At 42.0% G+C, this 23,258-nt stretch overlaps 2 protein-coding genes across 2 annotated transcripts; both read left to right on the forward strand.

Moving 5' to 3' along the window:
• Positions 1-404: 404 nt before the first annotated feature.
• On the forward strand, positions 405-10,130 carry LOC112569755 (cytochrome P450 3A5-like). Its single transcript, XM_025247637.1, has 14 exons — positions 405-607; positions 2,635-2,731; positions 2,949-3,001; positions 3,136-3,232; positions 3,452-3,571; positions 3,840-3,928; positions 4,524-4,678; positions 5,036-5,169; positions 5,346-5,409; positions 5,798-5,955; positions 6,680-6,768; positions 7,226-7,363; positions 8,069-8,234; positions 8,489-10,130. Exons 1-14 carry the CDS (start codon positions 534-536, stop codon positions 8,564-8,566), a joined length of 1,512 nt encoding a protein of 503 aa, XP_025103422.1. The 5' UTR covers positions 405-533; the 3' UTR covers positions 8,567-10,130.
• Positions 10,131-11,149: 1,019 nt separating this feature from the next.
• LOC112570331 (cytochrome P450 3A5-like) lies at positions 11,150-23,258 on the forward strand. Its single transcript, XM_025248717.1, has 14 exons — positions 11,150-11,342; positions 13,401-13,497; positions 13,713-13,765; positions 13,906-14,002; positions 14,212-14,331; positions 14,609-14,697; positions 15,092-15,246; positions 15,604-15,737; positions 20,108-20,171; positions 20,560-20,717; positions 21,436-21,524; positions 21,949-22,086; positions 22,760-22,925; positions 23,181-23,258. The coding sequence occupies exons 1-14, from the start codon at positions 11,269-11,271 to the stop codon at positions 23,256-23,258; spliced, it is 1,512 nt and encodes a 503-aa protein (XP_025104502.1). The 5' UTR covers positions 11,150-11,268.

Below are 23,258 nucleotides of genomic sequence, written 5' to 3' on the forward strand. Positions count from 1 at the left end.
CTAGTTATGCGTCCTTGTTTTGACCCCTAAAATTCTTTTCATTCCAGAAGCGTGAACCTCTTCAGTGCTATCATCACTGGTACACAGACCCCATATTTCAGCGCCATGTAAAACTATGGGCTGGATCTGAAAAACAATTCTAATATACCTACTGTGTGTTAGAATGTGTGTATGTGTATGTGCGCTCGCCTCTGATAGTCATCGCTAGGAGGAAGGGTTAACAGTGTAGTTATTGTATGAGTGCGTGGTGTAACTGCATGATGTTTACTTCATTGCTTACTTTGTTTAGTTCATGAGCTCCCCACAAAGAAATATTTCTGTCCCTGTGACAAATAAATAAACAATAACAATTGTAGTGCGTCTCGGTGCACACACAATGTGAGCGAACAGAGAAGTGAATCACTGGCTGTGAGACTGTGAGGACACAAACACTCAGGCGACGCAAGCGAGCCAAAGGTTTGCGCCAGTTGTCTCCCCCCAGTAGTTCCTCCTGCTGTCTGACGACTGTAGACGTGTTACACTCTCTCCTCAACATGGACGTGCTGGGACTCGTCGATGTTCCTGTGTGGCTGATGTTGCTCATCATACTAGTGCTGACACTCTATGTGTAAGTACATGTACAGATGTTTTCATCTTAGAGCAGTCTCTAACAGATGTGTAGGCATGTAGCGCCCTTGCTCTGTGCCAGGAGTGTGTGTAGACATGAGCTGCTGACCTGCAGATTACAGGGTTACAGACTAGACTGCACTAGACATAATTATAGTGGATCATGACGAGCTGCTTTGTGTTTCACTAGACAGAAAGTTCCATGCAAGCAAACAATCGTTGTAGAACAGAGAAGGGTAGAGTACAGTAGAAGTCTCACGAGTGCAAGGCCATGAGGCAGGGTAACCCCGCGGTTCTCAAACGTACTTACAAGGGGGGCGCGAAATTGATCATTTTTTAAAAGTTTCTTATACCGGTATTAGAGAAATTAGCTTATATTGTGTGGCTAAGGGGGGCGCGCGGACGTACCTTTGTTCGTCAGGGGGGCGCCACTAGTAAAAGGTTGAGAACCGCTGGGGTAAGTAACCCAACACCCAGTGGCGTTACGCTCTCTTGCCGCTACTGCTGTGAGGATCGAAAGGTCAAGGCTTTTTCGGGTTACATACACAGTCCTTGATTTTGGACTTAAGGATTTCGTCGACTTTTCATCGGTGCGAAATTCAAATTTTGATTTTTCTGTATCCTAGGCTAGCGGAGCAGTATTTTATTATTAAATGGGCTTTGTGTTAGATGATGTTTGCTAATTGTAGTCTACTGTAGGGATTACGGGGTTGTAATCATCATCAGCACCAGTGCTAGCTGCTGACACACGTGAGTGAACACACACATATGACAACTTGATGTCATATGATTAATAATGTCAGAATAACTCGCACTTAGTGCACATCCACTGACGCCTGCCCCGGTACACCAGTTCTCGGTCCCCGAGTTTCCTTCTCACAAACACAAGGTACGTAAACACACGAGCCTACCGATGCACACACACCATACACACGGACCGTGAGGAGAGTCACACAGGATATACAAAGATGGCAACTCACCTCTCACCTCTTTCGTCCTCATTGTACCTATTAACATGCACTACACATGGAGGTCAAGGTAGCGCCACTGCTGTGTTCCAGTTGGTTGACGTGTACCTAAAGTTGTATGTGAATTACGTCATACATCCTGCCCGGTGTCATGTGATGAGCAATCCTACCCCGCAGAAATCCGCATCTACAATGTGCATGCGTCGTATTTAAATAGAATTTAATCGTTTCTTGGGGCTGGTGGTGAGGTTAAGACCTTTGTCAAAGTCTACATGTAAATACAGACGCCCCCCCACCCCCTCTTTACGAACACTCGGACATACGAACAGACACCGTGTAGCTAAAATTATTTCTTGCAATATTTCCACGAGTCCGAATTTTCAGTTTGAGAACCTTGTTCTATCTTGTGACAACACACGCCGAGCCTCCCACGACCCCTACTCGACAGTGTCAGTTAGGTAACACCCTCGTTGTAGGTGTCATGACCTACTTGAGATGACCCAGATTCACAGTGCGCAGGCGCAGGCCTGCAAGAGATACGCATGCGCAGACAAGATGTCTTGTTTGTGAGAGGAGCCTGCACTTGAGAAGAGTTCTGAACTCAACAACGCACTCTGTTGTGGAGGACCAGTCAGACTGCAACTCGATCAAATGTCAGATGTACAAGAATAGCAACGTTACATTTTATTTTTTTATTTTTTTTTTTTCGCAGGGCTCGTCTATTTTTTTCGAAGTGTTTGTCAAAGTTGCATCCATGGCTTTAAAGTTGCTATAAATATAGAAATTAGATGTTGCAAAAAGATGGTGGATGTGGTACGTTCATACATCATAAATCGCTCAACAATTGGAACAATTTACAAAAACAAAAAACCCGATTATGGAGCATATTAAGAGCTCCGAACCTCTGCAGTCTGCAACTATTTGGGAGAAAATGGGGAAACTGTCAGAAGAAATGGAACATTTGAGCAGAGGTGAGCACCGTATAATCTTATGATTTTTATGATTTTTTTTTCTCCAATAGCTCCGTGCTTAATTTCGATTATTTTTAATGTTATCTTAGGTGCACGACATGGAACCACGGCATGTTTACGAGCCTGGGAATACCTGGCCCCAAACCTGTACCATTCTTGGGAAATGCAATGGACTTCGAGAAAAAGGTAGCCGTAGTATAATGCCCAGGGTTAGAGCTGTGCTTGAGAGCAAAAGTGACTGTTATTTTGTCATAACTCCTTCACATATTGTTGAACAGATTTTAGATGAACACAAACGTTTGCGATTGTGTGAGTGGGAGAAAAAAGAACAAGAAACAAAGCAAAATGCAATAAGACATAGATAAAACGGCGGTAACATAAACCAGGTTTGTTTTTGTTGCAGAGTTTTATTTATACACTACTAGATTGGAGAAAACCATATGGTCACGTGTTTGGGTAAGTAGAAAAGTTTACATCTACTTGGTCGGGTATGTGTCATAAACATTAGCATAGTATTTAGCATCATTTTATATTTTTTATATATAGCACTCTGACCATACATCTTTTAAAGATTTCTGTTCACATTTCAGAACCTTCTTCGTCTCTAAACCGATGCTTGTTGTCAGTGATCTTGACATAGTGAAAGAAATACTGGTCAAGGACTTCAATAATTTTGTGGACAGATTCGTAAGAATTATTTTTCTCGTCTCTGACAAATTTGACTTGCGCATGCATGAGTAATGGTCAGGCAAAAAAATGTATTCATGTTAAAAACACAACAACCACGAAGTAAGTAATCAAAATATAAAATATCCATTGTTGGTACTTCTTATAAATATGTAGACAGTACTAGCATTGTCCATCATGCCATGTAATGTTAATTTTGGTGAGATTTTTTAAAAATAGTTTATAGTTGACACCTTCCCGCCGGTAGTAGACAAAGGACTATTTTTCACCGGAGGTTCAACGTGGAAGCGTCTTCATAGGCTGATGACACCTACGTTCACTGTCGGCAAGTTGAAGAATGTGAGTATATTTGTGAGAACCATGTTATTGGACAAATAAAAGGATCTACAGACTTCTTCTAATGCAACATGATGTCTGTCTCCGAGAGTTTCGTGAATATTCTTCGTACTTATTTAAATTGTACTTCTCAAGTTAGGAAAAAGCTCTCAGCCTTTAATTTTATGTTATCACTTTTATTTGTCATTGATACTAGTCCTGTTTGTAGTAAGTTGAGACTGTCAGTCCATTAACCCGTGGTATGTATTTTTTCTGCCGCTCTTGATAACAGATGAGTCATTTCATGGACCGATGTGCTAAAATTCTGAAGGACAATCTCCGGGAAAAAACGAATCACAAAGAAGTGATTGACACCAATGAGTAAGTCTACTTTCGATACTACTCTGGCCCAAGTAATGTTTTTTAACAGTGGACAGAGTAATACCCAGCAGTACGTCTGGTTAAACCGCACAGGTCCAAGGAAGATATTGGTAGAATATTCTAATTTATTCTGCGGTCTTGCTAAGCGAAAAAGCAAAAGATGCTAAAATCATTGGATAAATAAGACAAAATCAAACGAGAAATGACGTACGAAAAGAAAACTCGTGCTTTAAATATATATATATATAACTCATAGAAAACTAATTAACTGTGTCATATCGTTATTTAATTAATTTTACTTAAGGACTATTTTCAAGTTCAGGTTCTATTTGCAAATATTGGCCGAAAATAATCTTCGCACTGCAGCAAACATCAGCTCGTGCAAGGCGTTGAGCGCCAGGTGCGGTCGGATGTGTGAAGTCCCAGGATGTGTTAACACATAAAGCACGTGTTATTTGTTTGCTAATTTTTGGTGCTATACAATTCACACGAGTGTCCGTAAGACTGTCCGACTATGCATTGATTCCTCGCATGGAGAACTTGTACGAAAACGTCTGACACAAGTCGTTGGTCAGTCTGACATCTGTTCTTTCAGTGTCTTTGGCGCCTTCACCATGGACGTGGTTGCGGGGACGGCATTCGGACTGGAGACCAACTCCCAGACACAACCGGCCGAGCCCTTCGTCAAAAGCATGAAGAACATGTTCCACAAGATGTCAGGAAGAAGAACCCAATTGCTCTTATTCGTAGGTAAGTACAAACATGCATTTTGTAGACCGAATACACCTAACTACTGTATTAAAAACACATCTAAAATTATTGATGTTTAAATATCGCCACAAACAATTTGTTAGGTTTGCAGAAATCGTGAAACCTTATTCAAAATAATTTCATCTGTTTGAAAGATACGTTTACTCAAACGCTGGCATATTTTATTTCTCCAGTTTTAAACAATATGGGTCCTTAAATTGTCCTGTCGTCATCTAAACAGTAAATATTTTCAAAATGAAGGAATCTTGGTCTCTCTATTCACACGTTAGTCATGAAGTGTAGCAATACGCAAATAGAAACATGAACATATCTTCACATTTGAATGAACTTTTACAGGAATGTTCCCGTTTATGAGTCCACTCATAAGGAGATTGGGCAAAGGCATATTCACGGGAGAAGAGTCTGACTTTCTCGTCAACTCCGTGTACAGGATGGTCGACGAAAGACGACAAGCAATAGAAGACAAAAAGGTCAGTGACCTCAAACTGTGGGGATGATGTTTCCACCTCTGTTGCAGTGGTACGATGCCAGGAATAAGTTAAGTGTAAGAAAAATTATGTATGTGTGAAACATTATTTTACGAAGGCTATAAACAATATTGGAATCGCAGGAAAAGCTTTAAAATCGTTTGTTTCCGTGTCAACAGCGCACAGACTTCCTACAGCTGCTAGTCAATGCCGAGGACACTGGGTTGGACGTCGCTCAGAAACGTGAGTAATGAACCTTACAACCTTAAAAGTTGTTTTCTCTACCGTTTTTCTTAGACTCCTTTGTCTGTTTGTGATCGCAGCAGCGCAGGCAGAAGATCTGGCAAAGCAGTCCTTCACTAGTCACCCTTCATTACAGCCGGGCTAAAATAGTTTACCGACTAGTGTGTATATGTTATGTATATGTTATTTGTGTGTGTGTGTGTGGTGAGATGTTCTGTAATAATCTTTTCTACGTCACTTTAAAGCTATGTAAGGAATACATTTTTAAAATGTATGTATATATAATGTCTTGTTCCCATGAAGTTTACTGTTGTCATACGTGTTAATAACAGTCAATCCATAATTTTTCCGAGGGTATTTTGTAAGCATCCATGCCATTCAACCCCAGGTATGACGAGGGAGGAGGTTGCGGGTCAAGGCTTTGTCATCCTGATCGGCAGCTACGAGACAACAACCACCACCCTGCAGTACCTGACCTACAACCTGGCCAAGAACCAGGACGTTCAGCAGCGAGTGTACGAGGAGATGAGAGACGAGCTGGGCGATGTGAGTCCTTAACGTCACATCAGCCTCGATGTCACTTAGTACAGGGCTGTTAGGGGTATCTGGGTAGATGACTATCAGGTTAACCAATCTTCAAGTTTGAAGTCTTTTATGATACGGCCAGGCTATTATCCGACCAAACACGCCCTCTCCATCCCAACTTTCAGCTGTTGCCCTCTGGAGGGCGCTACAATATGCCATGTGGCTGAAAAACTGCTTATCAAAGGTCCGTCAAGCCAGTAGCGATCACCATCCTAAATAAAAGGCACAAGCACTCGTAGGTCTACCATATTAATTAGCATCCTTCTTAGGATTTGTCTGCGTGTGTGTGAGAGGGTTTAAGTGTGCATGTGTGTTGAATGCCGTATATAGAAGTATTTCTGTCCGTTATGCTTGTCTGTTTGTGTATATGTAGACTTACATTATAGTTTGAATGTGAAGTTATTGTGAGTAAACGCAAAAAAAATTAGTTGGAATGCCTTAAAGAGACAAAGGTTGATTTGATTTGATAATTTATTCTCTCCATAAAGCACAGATTTTCAACTCATAGTCTCGTTATAAATTGACGTCTCGCCTGATTTTACACCTTCCCACATTTGGATCACACTCATCATCACGTAGCAACCAGTTAAACCAATAAAAGAACTATTTATTATCTGACCTCTCAGTCTTCACTCATTATCCATCTAGTGTCTCATAATCTCCGTTACAATACCCATGTACCCAGGAGGACCCCACCTACGACAACGTGGGCAGACTGAAGTACCTGGACACCGTCATCCAAGAGACACTCCGGGTCTTCCCACCTGTGCCATTGTGAGTTGTATACCACAGTAATGTTGTTGGTTCAAACTGTCACTGTAATAACCAATTATTTTTCTCTCATACCTGTCTATATGTATCACCGAGGGCTTATTTTATTTTTCTTTTGGTTATAAACGCATTCATTGATTTGTTTGGAGGTCGGGGGATTATTAATATACTATAATTTGTAAATTCTTGTTTAAGACACTAAGTATACTAGAAGACACAAATGTATATAGGAATTCTGAGAGACCCTAAAGTAAAATAAGTATTAAATCTCCTCTCCTCCACTCCCAACCACACAATGAACGTCATCAGTAGAGGCGCAGTGAACACACACACAAGTTCAACTTCTTGAAATTGTACTTAATAATTATAAATAACACTTTTTTAACGTTTTAATAAAGTTTTGAGCCTTAAATTCAGACTTGACACTCTACACTTGTCAGTCACCTTCCTCTCCTCACAGGATCACCAGAAAAGCACTGGAGTCAAGAACCATTAAAGGAGTGACCATTCCCGCCGGTATGGGAGTAGGTATTCCCATCTACAGCATCATGCATGACCCTGATTACTTCGACGACCCGGAGGAATTCCGGCCTGAAAGGTAACTTCTAACAGTGTCAGATGTACTCAGTGACCTTAATAAATTCTTAAGCATGAAAATAAGCTGATGAAGCTGACCATTTTAGGAGTGTCACTTGCCGCTCTACAGCAAATATAATATTAGAAAAGTAATCAAATGACAGTCCCCACCCCCAGTTGCCGCCCCTCTTGACGTTCGTAAGATCCGGCAAACCAGCCAACGACAAATACACTTCTTAAAATCTGATGAACTGAGCCACACTCACTGTTACAAATACTACTGGATCGTAACAGAACTCTCCAGTAAGGGGGAATAATTTTCTGCTTTCCTAGTGGCAGGTGAGAATGCCGAGGTTTGAAGGGTTATATCTAGAAAATAAAGCATAATCATATTTTTATATTTTGGGAATGATTTTAAAATAACATAAATCATAAAGAAAAAAATGTTACACTTGTGTGGTCCTTTAAAGAAAAAACTACCATAGTGAGACACTCACACCCACACAAAACATTCGCCATCCGCCCATGTTTTCCGGTTCTAGTTCTCACTCAAACAACAACAAGAACAGCAAAAAAAAAAAAAACAAAACCCACCAGCAGGTTTATGACACGGAGTAATTAAAGATTCAGCAACATGTTTGAAAGGCACTGTATATTGTCTTGAACATGTCATTTACCAATATAAAAAAAACTCACCATTTGTCGTCTTTCATTGTTTATTTGACAGGTTTAGTGAGCTAAAAAGCTCCAAAATACCCAGCATTCTCCTGGAGCTGCCCTTTGGCTACGGTCCACGTCAGTGTATCGGCATGCGTCTGGCGCTTCTGGAAATCAAGTTCGCTGCCGTGCGCATCCTGCGTCACTTCCGGTTTCTTCCGTGCGAAGACACACCGGTAAGTGTATGTTATTGTGGTAATTACTGTAAATACCAAAGTGTTGCTGTGAATAGAAGTTTAACACTCTAGTGAACTATCAGTCTCCATGAAAATAATTCTTTGTACAGTGATGTGACATCATGTATTTAAAAAAGTAAATTTCATTTGTTACAATGTAAGATTTATTAGGTGACATATAACTAACACACACAGCGATTAAAAGATTGTCCAAACTGCATTGATCTCTAATGTTTTGCCCTGTTATGGTCCAGGACAAGATCGAATTTGGGAAATCTGGACTCACTTCACCCACGAAACCTATCAAGCTGAGAACCGAACTCCGTGAGTGACATCAGGATGCCTCTCTCGAGGAACTGGAAACCGTGCATGTGATGAACTGTGTGCCTCACACTATTGAGTTCAAATGTTTGCTCTCACGGAAAGTGATGTCAGCTATCTGTGTACTGCACACTTTCTAGCCTTTATTAACCTGTGTATCTGTAGCTACAATGTGAACAATAATTTAGTGCGCTATGAATCGGGATTCCAGAGTAATGTCAAATGACAATCATTTGATTAAAGCTTGCGGATTTTAAATGATAAAGACCCTCTTGTTACAGCAATCGTCGTTTGAAAAGGTTCTTTTCATTTTTCTTAAAGGTCAGCTCGAGTGTAGCAAGCTAAGCTGCTAAAATAACAGTCACAACTGACAGCACATGATAATATTTTATTATGCCTACCCATAAACGATACATTATGTTAAATATATTATGAAATTATAAATTATATACACTTTATTTGCATAAAAATGTTTTTTTCTCATTTATAATCGTCAGTTGCATAGAAATTTCACTGTTTAATTACTGGCACCTGTTCCCGTTTAGTGTAAGTTCCAGTTAAGTTTAATTGTCACATTCAATTACATACTGTTTTTTAAGCTCACTACCTTTGTGCGTTTCTAGAAAATTTTGTAATCGATTTTCACCCAGTTAAAGGTCTAAAATTTTCATTAATTACTTATTTCCTGTGACAATTAAATCATTTCCATCAGTTGACAAATGGTAAAATCATTTTAATGATTTGTAAATTTTTGTATGGGAACATTGTTATTATTATAGAACTAGGGAATTATCTCCCCTGATTCGGCTTATGACGAAATAAAAAAGATCGATAATTTAACCTGTGTGCGGCTCGTGCTGCTGAATGTTGTCCAGAAGTGATAGCGTTCTTCGGAGCTGTGCAGAAACTGTACAATATATTTAGGAGAAGCCCTCAGAGATAGGACATTTTGACAGAAACTATATTGACTGTTCTTTGTGCAACTTATCAGTCATTCCTGAATGTAAAGGGCTTTAATATACACCACAACTTCTCTTATCTCTGATGCATGGTAAACAAAAGAAGCAAAGACGTAGTATAATTAGCATTCTGTTATCTGGCATCAAGAGTGTGAAATGGAAAAGGGAAGAGTGCATAGTGTATTTTTTTTAGGAATAAACAGTTTACTAAGTCCATATATTCAGGGCATGCAAAGAGAAAGTGCTGTTCAGTATCAACTGTGTCAAAGCAAAAGGCAGTTCAAACATTCTGAGTGAGTTAAGCAATAACGCTGCTGATAGTATTTAATTACAGTTATGCCCATTCTACATTTTAAGAAAGTATTTCATAGGTCTCTGTGTTTCAACCAGACAAGGTAGTTGCTTCAAATGAGTCTTGAATGTATTATATGGGAAATATCTTGATCTGCTTTAAATCGCATCATGCCACTGCTGGTGGTGACAGTCTATCTATCAGCCTCTGTTTCAGGATTTGTTAAAAAAAAAATAAAAGTTTATCGTCTCCAGTACCTTGAGATTCCCACACCATTCCAAAACCGTATTAATACAAAAATATCTTAATAAAGTGTAACCATGTTTTCTTGTTTTGTTCGTGCAGTGGAGTTAACATTAAATGGACTTTCTTCTGTGTGGCATTTTTAGCAGACGGAGCTAATATCCAACACACCGCACTGATGTAGAAACAAAGGGATCACATTCCCTCCCCATATGTCAGCAAGCTAGTTATGCGTCCTTGTTTTGACCCCTAAAATTCTTTTCATTCCAGAAGCGTGAACCTCTTCAGTGCTATCATCACTGGTACACAGACCCCATATTTCAGCGCCATGTAAAAGTATGGGCTGGATCTGAAAAACATGTGTATGTGCCCGCGCCTCTGATAGTCATCGCTAGGAGGAAGGTTAACAATGTACATGCAGGCCTGACGAGAGGGGGGGGGACAGGGGGGTCTGGTGTACCCGGGCCCGCGGCTGTCAAGGGGGCCCGGCCTTGGTCAGTGGATTTCTTTTTCTTCTTCTCCTTTTCTTTTTCTTTTAAAGAAAGGTCTAAGGACAGAAAACCCAAGCATTACACATGCAGAAGTTGAGTTTGAGTGTAGATATTGAGATTCGAATTGTAAACATACACTATATACTGGGAAAATAATTTACAATTACAAGGGGCCCGGAGAGGTCATCTGTCCCGGGGCCCGGGCTGGCTCTCGGCGGCCCTGTGTACATGTAGTTATTGTATGAGTGCGTGGTGTAACTGCATGCTGTTTAGCTCATTGCTTACTTTGTTTAGTTCATGAGCTCCCCACAAAGAAATATTTATGTCCCTGTTACAAAGAAATAAACAATAACAATTGTAGTGACATCACACATGGACCGAAATAGAAATTCGAACATGAAAGGAAACCTTTTTTGTTAAATTTCTGAAGATTTGCATTTCCCCTTGCGATTTAATGTCCGATGCATTAATAAATGATAGGAAAGGAGTCTTTTGATTGTGATATATGTCGCTGATCGGGTAGGTCTGTAGTAAGCTGTAGGCGATTGGCAGGCCTCTCGGTGCACACACAATGTGCACGAACAGTGAAGTGAATCACTGGCTGTGGGACTGTGAGGACACAAACAATCAGGCGACGCAAGTGAGACAAAGGTTTGCGCCAGTTGTCTCCCCCCATTAGTTCCTCCTGCTGTCTGACGACTGTAGACGTGTTACACTCTCTCCTCAACATGGACGTGCTGGGACTCGTCGATGTTCCTGTGTGGCTGATGTTGCTCATCATACTAGTGCTGACACTCTATGTGTAAGTACATGTACAGATATTTTCATCTTACAGCAGTCTCTAACAGATGTGTAGGCATGTAGTGCCCTTGCTCTGTCCCTGGAATATGTGTAGACATGAACTGCCGTCCTGCAGATTACAGGGTTATAGACTAGACTGAACTAGACATAATTATAGCGGAACATGACGAGACATAATTATGGTTGATCATGACGAGCTGATTTGTGTTTCACTGGACAGAAAGTTCTGTGTAAGCAAACAATCGTTGTAGAACAGAGAAGGGTAGAGTACAGTAGAAGTCTCATGAGTGCGAGGCCACGAGACAGGGTGACCCCGCGGTTCTCAAACGTACTTACAAGGGGGGCGCGAAATTGATTTTTTTTTTTTAAGTTTCTTATACCAGTATTAGTGAAATTAGCTTATATTGTGTGGCCAAGGGGGGCGCGCGGACGTACCTTTGTTCGTCAGGGGGGCGCCACTAGTAAAAGGTTGAGAACCGCTGGGGTAACCCAAGACACCGTGGCGTTACACTCTCTTGCCGCTACTGCTGTGAGGATCGAAAGGTCAAGGCTTTTTCGGGTTACATACACAGTCCTTGATTTTGGACTTAAGGATTTCATCGACTTTTCATCGGTGCGAAATTCAAATTTTGATTTTTCTGTATCCTAGGCGAGCGGAGCAGTATTTTATTGTTAAATGGGCTTTGTGTTAGATGATGTTTGCTAATTGTAGTCTACTGTAGGGATGACGGGGTTGTAATCATCATCAGCACCAATGCTAGCTGCTGACACACGTGAGTGAACACACACATATGACAACTTGATGTCATATGATTAATAATGTCAGAATAACTCGCACTTAGTGCACATCCACTGACGCCTGCACCGCCCCGGTACACCAGTTCTCGGTCCCCGAGTTTCCTTCTCACAAACACAAGGTACGTAAGCACACGAGCCTACCGGTGCACACACACCATACACACGAACCGTGAGGAGAGTCACACAGGATATACAAAGACGGCAACTCACCTCTGACCTCTTTCGTCCTCATTGTACCTATTAACGTGCACTACACATGGAGGTCAAGGTAGCGCCACTGCTTTGTTTCAGTTGGTTGACGTGTACCTAACGTTGTATGTGAATTACGTCATACATCATGCCCGGTGTCATGTGATGAGCAATCCTACCCCGCAGAAATCCGCATCTACAATGTGCATGCGTCGTATTTAAATAGAATTTAATCGTTTCTTGGGGCTGGTGGGGAGGTTAAGACCTTTGTCAAAGTCTACATGTAAATACAGACGCCCCCCCACCCCCTCTTTACGAACACTCGGACATACGAACAGACTCCGTGTAGCTAAAATTATTTCTTGCAATATTTCCACGAGTCCGAATTTTCAGTTTGAGACCCTTGTTCTATCTTGTGACAACACACGACGAGCCTACCACGACCCCTACTCGACAGTGTCAGTTAGGTAACACCCTCGTTGTAGGTGTCATGACCTACTTGAGATGACCCAGATTCACAGTGCGCAGGCGCAGGCCTGCAAGAGATACGCATGCGCAGACAAGATGTCTTGTTTGTGAGAGGAGCCTGCACTTGAGAAGAGTTCTGAACTCAACAACGCACTCTGTTGTGGAGGACCAGTCAGACTGCAACTCGATCAAATGTCAGATGTACAAGAATAGCAACGTTACATTTTATATTTTTTCTAGGTTTTTTTTTTCGCAGGGTTCGTCTATTTTTTTCGAAGTGTTTGTCAAAGTTGCATCAATGGCTTTAAAGTTGCTATAAATATAGAAATTAGATGTTGCAAAAAGATGGTGGATGTGGTACGTTCATGTATCATGAATCGCTCAACAATTGGAATAATTTTCAAAAACTAAAAACCCGATTATGGAGCTTATTAAGAGCTCCTTACCTTTGCAGTCTACAACAATTTTAGAGAAAAGTGGGAAGCTGTTAGAAGAAATGGAACAACATTTGAGCAGAGGTGGGCACCGTATAATCTTATGATTTTAATGATTTTTTTCTCCAATCGCTCCATGCTTCATTCCATTATTTTTAATGTTATCTTAGGTGCACGACATGGAACCACGGCATGTTTACGAGCCTGGGAATACCTGGCCCCAAACCTGTACCATTCTTGGGAAATGCAACGGACTTCGTGAAGAAGGTAGCCATAGTATAATGCCCAGGGTTAGAGCTGTGCTTGGAGCAAAAGTAACTGTTATTTTGTCATAACTCCTTCACATATTGTTGAACAGATTTTAGATGAACACAAACGTTGCGATTGTGTGAGTGGGAGAAAAAAGAACAAGATACAAAGCAAAATGCAATAAGACATAGATAAAATGGCGGTAACATAAACCAGGTTTGTTTTTGTTGCAGAGTTTTATTTATACACTACTAGATTGGAGAAAACAATATGGTCACGTGTTTGGGTAAGTAGAAAAGTTTACATCTACTTGGTGTGGGTATATGTCATAAACATTAGCATAGTATTTAGCATTATTTTCTATTTTATATTATATATATAGCACTCCGACCATAAATATTTTAAAGATTTCTGTTCACATTTCAGAATCTTCTTCGTATCTAAGCCCATGCTTGTTGTCAGTGATCTTGACATAGTGAAAGAAATACTGGTCAAGGACTTCAACAACTTTGTGGACAGATTCGTAAGAATTATTTTTCTCGTCTCTGACTTGCGCGGGCATAAGTAACAGTTATGAAAAAAATCTATTAATGTTAAAAACACAACAACCACGAAGTAAGTAATCAAAATATAAAATATCCATTGTTGGTACTTCTTATAAATATGTAGACAGTACTAGCATTGTCCATCATGCCATGTAACGTTCATTTTGCTGGGATTTTTTAAAAATAGTTTGTAGCTGACATCTTCCCGACGATAGTAAGCAAGGGACTATTTTTCACCGGAGGTTCAGCGTGGAAGCGTCTTCGTAGGCTAATGACACCTACGTTTACTGCCGGCAAGTTGAAGAATGTGAGTATATTTGTGACAACCATGTTATTGGACAAATAAAAGGATCTACTGACTTCTTTTAATACAAATTGATGTCTGTCTCCGAGAGTTTCGTGACTATTTTTCGTACTTATTTGGTTGGTTTAATTGTACTTCTCAAGTTAGGTAAAAGTTCTCAGCCTTTTATTTTATGTTATTACCTTTATTTGTCATTGATACTAGTCCTGTTTGTAATAAGTTGAGACTGTCAGTCCATTAACCCGTGGTATGTATTTGTTTCTGCCGCTCGTGATAACAGATGAGTCATTTCATGGACCGATGTGCTAAAATTCTGAAGGACAATCTCCGGGAAAAAACGAATCACAAAGAATTGATTGACACCAAGGAGTAAGTCCACTTTTGGTATTGCTCTGGCCCAAGTAATGTTTTTTAACAGTGGACAGAGTGATACCCAGCAGTACGTCTGGTTAAACCGCACAGGTCCAAGGAAGATATTGGTAGAATATTCTAATTTATTCCGCGGCCGTGCTAAGCGAAAAAGCAAAAGATGCTCAAATCATTGGATAAATAAGACAAAATCAAACGAGAAATAAAGTACGATAATAAAACTCGTGTTTTAAATATATATAACTCATAATATATATTATATAAATATGTATAACTCATGAACTGTGTAATGTCATATCGTTATTTAATTAATTTTACTTAAAGACTATTTTCAAGAACTTATACAAAAACGTCCGTCACAAGTCGTTGGTCAGTCTGACATCTGTTCTTTCAGTGTCTTTGGCGCCTTCACCATGGACGTGATCACGGGGACGGCATTCGGACTGGAGACCAACTCCCAGACACAACCGGCCGAGCCCTTCGTCCAAAGCATGAAGAACATGTTCTACAAATTGTCAGGAAGCAGAAACCTATGGCTCACATTCGTAGGTAAGTACAAACATGCATTTTGTAGACCGAATACACTTAACTACTGTATCAAAAACACATCTAAAATTATTTATGTGTAAATATCGCCACAAACAATTTTTTAGGTTTGCAGAAATCGTGAAACCTTATTCAAAATCACTTCTTCTGTTTCAAAGATACGTTTACTCAAACGCTGGCATCTTTTATTTCTCCAGTTTTAAACAATATGGTTCCTTAAATTGTCCTGTCGTCATCTAAACAGTAAATATTTTCAAAATGAAGGAATCTTGGTCTCTCTATTGACACGTTAGTCATGAAGTGTAGCAATACATAAATAGAAACATGAACTGATCTTCACATTTGAATGAACTTTTACAGGAATGTTCCCGTTTATGAGTCAACTCATAAGGATGCTGGGCAAAGGCGTATTATCGGGAGAAGAGTCTGACTTTCTCGTCCACTCCGTGTACAGGATGGTCGACGAAAGACGACAAACAATAGGTGACGAAAAGGTCAGTGACCTCAAACTGCGGGGGATGATGTTACCACCTCTGTTGCAGCGGTACGATGCCAGCAATAAGTTAAGTGTGAGAAAAATTATGCATTTGTGAAACATTATTTATTTTACGAAGGATATCTTCTTCTTCTTCGTCGTTCACTCAAATGGACACGCCTGCCTCCTGCACAAATGATGCTGTGCGCCGCAGGTCCTCCAGGCTGCCGTGTAGCTTCCTCAATACTGGCGTCTCATCAGTCCAAATGCGGTGCCTGAGTTCTTCGTGCATAGGACATTCTTGCAGTAGATGTGCTGTTGTCTGACTGCCTGTCTGGCACGGGCACTGGTCTGTCTGGCCGATTCGGAGCTTGGTGTAAAGGTGGTAATTGAGACGGTTGTGGCCTGTCTCAGCCTGAAAATAATGACCTGCTCAGCTCTTGTAAGCAGGTAGTATGGGTCGTTTCGGTTGAAACGTGGGTGCTGCTGCAGCCACTGGTTGTGCTGTTTGGCCTTTATGATGGATTTGACTTCGCTGTAGGTGGTGGACCTGTCTTGCTGCTCTTTTTTGGATCCTTCCTTGGCAAGAGTGTCTGCGGCTTCGTTGCCAAAAAATCCACAGTGGGAGGGAATCCACTGTAAGACGACTGTGCAGTCTCCGCATAAGGAGGAGAGAGCAGTGGACAGGTCGTTCAGTTTCTTGTCTCTGGCAGTCTGTAAGGCTGCAGGACAGACAGTGCGTCCGTAAAGAAGACGACGTTGTTGGAGGTGTCTGGACTGTTTTCAACGTGGGTGGCACGGTCTGAATGGCAACTGCTTCAGCCTTGAAGTTGGTGGAGTAGAGGCGGTTGCGAGAGAAAGACGGTCTTCTCTTCCTCCTGGGTACCTGATGTAATTCCGGCGCCACCATTTTTCACGGCTTGTTCGGCTGACCCGTCAGTGAACACGTGAGTCCATTGATCTTGTGGGAAGTTGTTGTGGATATACTCCATAGTACAGGACTTCTTTCACAGCGTCTAGGGAGTCTTTCTTGCTGACACCAGGGATGCTGCAGTGAATCAGGGGGAAAGCAGTTTCATTCCATGCTGGGTTTGTCCGGCACAGGGGGATCTCTCTGAGGTCGTGTTCCAAGATGTCTCGGTGTTTTCGTTCAAGGATCCTAGCCTGGTGGATGAAAACTTCCCCTTTTCAACCTTCCCTTCGTCGGCTGAGCCAGTCTGTTTCTCATGGGGTGATTTGGAAGTCTCTTGAACTTGGCGGCTTGGACGAGCATCTTTGTGTCACGTCGGTCCTCAAGTGATTCCAACCCTGTGATTGTCTCCAGTTCTTGTATGGGCGTAGACCTCATGGCTCCAGTGATGAGTCTGGCTGCTTGGTTTCTGAACCTTGCTGACCTTCTCAAAGTTGGATTTTGCTGCTGTGCCCATGCTGTCATGCCATAATCTCTAGGACTGGTCTGACCCTTCCGGTGTACAGCTTCTTGAGGATTCTGTCATCCGCGCCCAGTTCGTGCCAGCCAACTTCTTCATAATTGCAAGTCGCACCTTGGCTCTGGCTTCGACTTCTTTGGTCTGAGGCTTCCATGTAAGTCTCTTATCGAAGGTTACCCAAGGTAAGGTAGGGTTGTCCTCCAGTGGGAGAATCTGTCCATCGAACTTCAGAGTGGCCTTCTGTTCCTAGTGGACAGACTAAAGATAGTGTAGGTGGTCTTTTTGGGGTTGACTTTGACAAGCCACCTTTTCGTCCAGTCCTGCAGGACATTAAGCGCCTCTTGGAGTCGGTAGTTGGCAGTTGTCAGGTGTTCTTCTGTGCACCAAAGGACCAGGTCATCTGCATAGATGGCTCCTTGGACATTTCGGGGAGGTCCTTGATTGATGTCGTTTATGAAGACAAGGAACAGGGTAGGACTGAGTACTCCCCCTTGAGGAACTCCTTCTCTCAGATTTCTTCTTTCGGCTGTATGTTCCACCAACGTGGACTCTGGCCTTCTATTTTTCAGGTATTGAGAGATCCACTGGTACATACAGCCGGTTACGCCACACTTCTGGAGTTTCAACTCAGTCCATCTTTCCAGACCTTGTCGAAGGCCTTTTCCATGTCTATCCACACGTCAGCGTGTGCTTCTTGTCCTGGTAACCATCTTCGATCTTCTGGGCGATGTATGCAACCTGGTCTTTCAGTTGAGCGATGTTGTCTGAAGCCTGCTTGTTCTGGTGTAAGGATGTTGTTCTTTTCCAAGTGCCATGATAATCTGGTGTTGATGAGGCGCTCCATTAACTTGCCCACGCAACTGGTGAGGCTTATGGGTCTGTAACTGTCCACCTTCGCTCGGTCTTTGCCTTTCTTGTGGACGGGCACCATGTCTGCCTCTCGCCAGATTTGTGGGAAATGGCCGCTGTTCCAGCTGTTGTTGAAGAGGTCGAGGAGTTTGGTCTTGGCTCGTGGGCCCAGGTGTTGCAGCATTTCATTGGTGACCTTATCTGGTCATGGGGATTTCTTCTGACTTAGGGTCTTGACTGCTTCTTCAAACTCTTTCATGTTGAATGGTTTGTTCATATAGTCTTCCTGGTGTTTTCGCTGGTTGAATTCTCTTCTTTCTTCATGAACTTGCTGTTTCTTTTCTTCTGGTACTGTGATGTTGCTGACCTCTTCATAGCTGTCAATGAAAGCGTTTGCTGCTTTTCTACCTGTTAGCATATCTTGTGCTTGTTGTATGACGATCGGTGCACTTCTAGTATCTTCATCATTCATCGCCCTTGCCAGCTTCCATAACTTGTTTTCTTCTCTGTCTAGATTTAGTTCCTCTGTTTTTCTCTCCATCTCTTTCTTGCAGCTTCGTTGCAGGCTTTTCTGTATTTGGCGCTTGATTCTTTCAGTGCTATGTTGTTTTCTATGGTGGGGTCATTCTCAACCTTTTCCCTGATCTTGGAGACTTCATCTTCTAGTTCTTGGAGTTCTTCTGTCCAGTATGGCCTATAGTTCTTTCGTGCGCCTCTTGGTATTGCTTCTGAGGCAGCTTTTAAGATCGCCTTGTTGAATGCATCGATGGCACGGTTTGATGTTCTGGTCCGCCACACGTATTCCTTTGGTGTACTGGTCTGACAATGAGACGAAAGTATCCAGTTGGCTTTCTTGTAATTCACCTGGGAATGTCTTTGAATCTTGGGGCTGTACTGCAAGTTGATGGCCAGTTTGACTGGTCTGTGGTCGCTGCCGCCTAACTGGTTCTGTACCCCTCTGGTTGTTTTCTTGGAGAGGTCGTCAGTGCGAAAGCAAGGTCAGGGGTCGTTGAGGAGACCCATCTGCGCGAGAAAGAAGTCGGTGGTCTTCTGGATCGTTCAACAGGATCATCTTGCTATCGATCTGCCAGTCCTCCACTTTCCTCTCCTCTATTATCCGTCTCGTCGTAAGCCCCAGCAGGTTGAGTGGCTGTTGAAGTCGCCGACAGCCAAGCAGTTTTCGGCAGGGATATCAAGAGTCTGCAGGGAAGTTCTTTGTCGGGTGGGCAGTACAGGTTGAAGATATTGAGCACAGTGCTGTCTACTGTAATCTTGACTCCATTTATTTCAGCTTGCTGATTCGTGTCCACTTGGAAATCTCTTGCTGGGATGTTATTCTTTACAAGAATCAGCACACCTCCCTTGTGTCTTCCTTCTCTGTCCATCCTGAAGGTTTGGTAACCTCTGATGGTAAATCTGTGGTTGGGGTTCAGGTGTGTTTCTTGAATACAGGCCACATCTATTTTTTCAGCATGTAGTCTTTCGGTGAGGGCTAATTTTTTGGTGTAAACGCCCTCGGCGTTCCACTGTAGGATGTTGAGAGGCCTCAGGGTCTCTTCTGTGGTTGTTGTTCCTTTTCGGCCAGTAGCCATTTCCCTCCGCCTCCGAAGCCTGGCTCCTCGCATCGGGGCGTGGTGACCACCAGTATCATGGGGTGGGCCCTGTTGAGGCGCAGGGCCCGGCACTTCACCCGCCTGGCGGGACCTCACGGCAAAGCACATATCGTTTAGAGTGAGCGTTGTCCATTCCATGCGAGTGTCAGTGCGTTGTGCTGCCGTTAAGCGCACGATGGCCCAGCACATCCGTCTTCGGCGTCAGTTTTCCTTTTCCGAGTGTCTTTCTCGTAGAGAGACTTGCCGTCCAAGGCTAACGACCATCCTCTGGCCGGGTGCAACACTTTAGTCTGGCCTCTACCCTGACAGACCTGTTCGGCTTGGTTGGACCTGCCAGGAGCACAAGGCTCCCGCCGACATAGCTCTGTGGGTCGACGAGGCACACAAGCCACCACACCACTACAGGGTAAGTTGCACCAATTGGTGGTGGTCGAAGGATATAAACAATATTGGAATCGCAGGAAAAGCTTTAAAATCGTTTGTTTCCGTGTCAACAGCGCACAGACTTCCTACAGCTGCTAGTCAATGCCGAGGACACTGGGTTGGACGTCGGTCAGAAACGTGAGTAACGAACCTTACAACCTTAAAAGTTGTTTTCTCTACCATTTTTCTTAGACTCCTTTGTCTGTTTGTGATCGCAGCAGCGCAGGCAGAAGATCTGGCAAAGCAGTCCATCACTAGTCACCCTTCATTACAGCCGGGCTAAAATAGTTTACCGACTAGTTTGAATGTTATGTATATGTTATTTGTGTGTGTGTGGAGGGGGGGGGTGAGATGTTCTGTAATAATCTTTTCTACGTCACTTTAAAGCTATGTAAGGAATACATTTTTAAAATGTATGTATATATAATGTCTTGTTCCCATGAAGTTTACTGTTGTCATACGTGTTAATAACAAACCACAGTTTTTCCAACGGCAAATTGTAAGCATCCATGCCCTTTAACCCCAGGTATGACGAGGGAGGAGGTTGCGGGTCAAGGCTTTGTCATCCTGATCGCCGGGTACGAAGACAACGGCACCACCCTGCAGTACCTGACCTACAACCTGGCCAAGAACCAGGACGTTCAGCAGCGAGTGTACGAGGAGATGAGAGACGAGCTGGGCGATGTGAGTCCTTAACGTCACCTCAGCCTCAAGAACACTAAGTACAGGGATGTTAGGGGTATCTGGGTAGATGACAATCAGGTTAACAAATCTTCAAGTTTGCAGTCTTTTATGATACTGCCAGAATATCATCAGACCAAACAGCCTCGATATCTCCATCCCAACTTTCAGCTGTTGCCCTCGGGAGGGCGCACCAAGATGCCATGTGGGCTTAAACTGCCTCTCAAAGGTTCATCACCATCATCATCCTAAATAAAAGGCACAATCACTCGTATGCCTATCATTAATTAGCATCATTCTTAGGATTTTTATGCGTGTGTGTGTGAGAGAGTGTAAGTGTGCATGTGTGTTGAATGTCGTATATAGAAGTATTTCTGTCCGTTATGCGTGTCTGTTTGTGTATATGTATGGTTTGTACATGACGGTTTGTATGTGAAGTTATTGTTAGAAAGGGAAAAATGTTTAGTTGTAATGCCTTGAAGAGACAATAAAGGTTGATTTGTTTTGATAATTTATTATCTCCATAAAGTACAGATTTTCATAGTCTCGTTATAAATTGATGTCTCGCTTGATTTTACACCTTCCCACATTTGGATCACACTCATCATCACGTAGCAACCAGTTAAACCAATAAAAGAACTATTTATTATCTGACCTCTCAGTCTTCACTCAGTGTCTATCTAGTGTCTCATAATATCCGTTACAATACCCATGTACCCAGGAGGACCCCACCTACGACAACGTGGGCAGACTGAAGTACCTGGACAACGTCATCCAAGAGACACTGCGGGTCTTCCCACCTGTGCCATTGTGAGTTGTATACCACAGTAATGTTGTTGGCTCCAACCATCACTGTAATAACCAATTATTTTCTCTCATACCTGTCTACATGTATCACAGAAGTCTTATTTTATTTTTCTTTTAATTATAAACGCATTTATTGCTTTGTTTGGAGGTCTGGGGATTATTAATATACATTAATTTGTAAATCCTTGTTTAAGACACTAAGTATACTAGAAGACACAAATGTATATAGGAATTCTGAGCGACCCTAAAATAAAATAAGTATTAAATCTTCTCTCCTCCACTCCCAACCACACAATGAACGTCAGCAGCAGAGACGCAGTGAACACACACAAGTTCAAATTCTTGAAATTGTACTTAATAATTATAAATAACACTCTTTTAACGTTTTAATAAAGTTTTGAGCCTTAAATTCAGACTCTCCTCACAGGATCACCAGAAAAGCATTGGAGTCAAGAACCATTAAAGGAGTGACCATTCCCGCCGGTATGGGAGTAGGTATTCCCATCTACAGCATCATGCATGACCCTGATTACTTCGACGACCCAGAGGAATTCCGGCCTGAAAGGTAACTTTTAACAGTGTCAGATGTACTCAGTGACCTTAATAAATTCTTAAGCATGAAGATGAGCTGATGAAGCTGACCATTTTAGGAGTGTCACTTGCCGCTCTGCAGCAAATATAATATTAGAAAAGCAATCAACAAACAAAATGACAGTCCCCACCCTTAGTCGGCAAACCAGCCAACGACAAATACACTTCTTAAAATCTGATGAACTGAGCCACACTCACTGTTACAAATACTACTGGATCGTAACAGAACTCTCCAGTAAAGAAGAATAATTTTCTGCCTTCCTAGTGGCAGGTGAGAATGCCGAGTTTTGAAGGGTTATATCTCCAAAATAAAGCATAATTATATATTTAAATTTTGGGAATGATTTTAAAATAAACTTAACCTGATCATAAGGAAAAAAATGTTGCATTTGCATGGTCCTTTAAAGAAAAAACGACCATAGTGAGACACACACCCACACAAAACACTCGCCATCCGCCCACGTTTTCCGGTTCTAGTTCTCATTAAACAACAACAGCAACAAAAAACCCACCAGCAGGTTTATGATATGGAGTAAATAGAGATTACAGCAACATTTTTGAAAGGAACTGTATATTGTCTTGAACATGTCATTTACTAATATTAAAAAAATCTCAAAAGTTGTAGTCTTTCATTGTTTATTTGACAGGTTTAGTGAGCTAAAAAGCTCCAAGCTACCCAGCATTCTCCTGGAGCTGCCCTTTGGCTACGGTCCACGTCAGTGTATCGGCATGCGTCTGGCGCTTCTGGAAATCAAGCTCGCTGCCGTGCGCATCCTGCGTCACTTCCGGTTTCTTCCGTGTGAAGACACGCCGGTAAGTGTATGTTATTGTGGCTAATTACTGTAAATACCAAATTGTTATTGTGAATAGAAGTATAATACTCTAGTGAAGTATCAGTCTCCATGAAAATAATTCATCGTACAGCAATGTGACATAATGTATTAAAAAAAGTAAATTTCATTTCTTAAAATTTAAGATTTATTAGGTGATATATAATTAACACACATAGCGATTAAAAGATTGTGAAAACTGCATTTATCTCTAATGTTTTGCCCTGTTATGGTCCAGGACAAGATCGAATTTGGGACATCTGGACTCACTTCACCTACGAAACCTATCAAGCTGAGAACCGAACTCCGTGAGTGA

Source organism: Pomacea canaliculata, linkage group LG8 (assembly GCF_003073045.1).
Source record: "Pomacea canaliculata isolate SZHN2017 linkage group LG8, ASM307304v1, whole genome shotgun sequence".
In the NCBI taxonomy this organism is placed as follows: domain Eukaryota; kingdom Metazoa; phylum Mollusca; class Gastropoda; order Architaenioglossa; family Ampullariidae; genus Pomacea; species Pomacea canaliculata.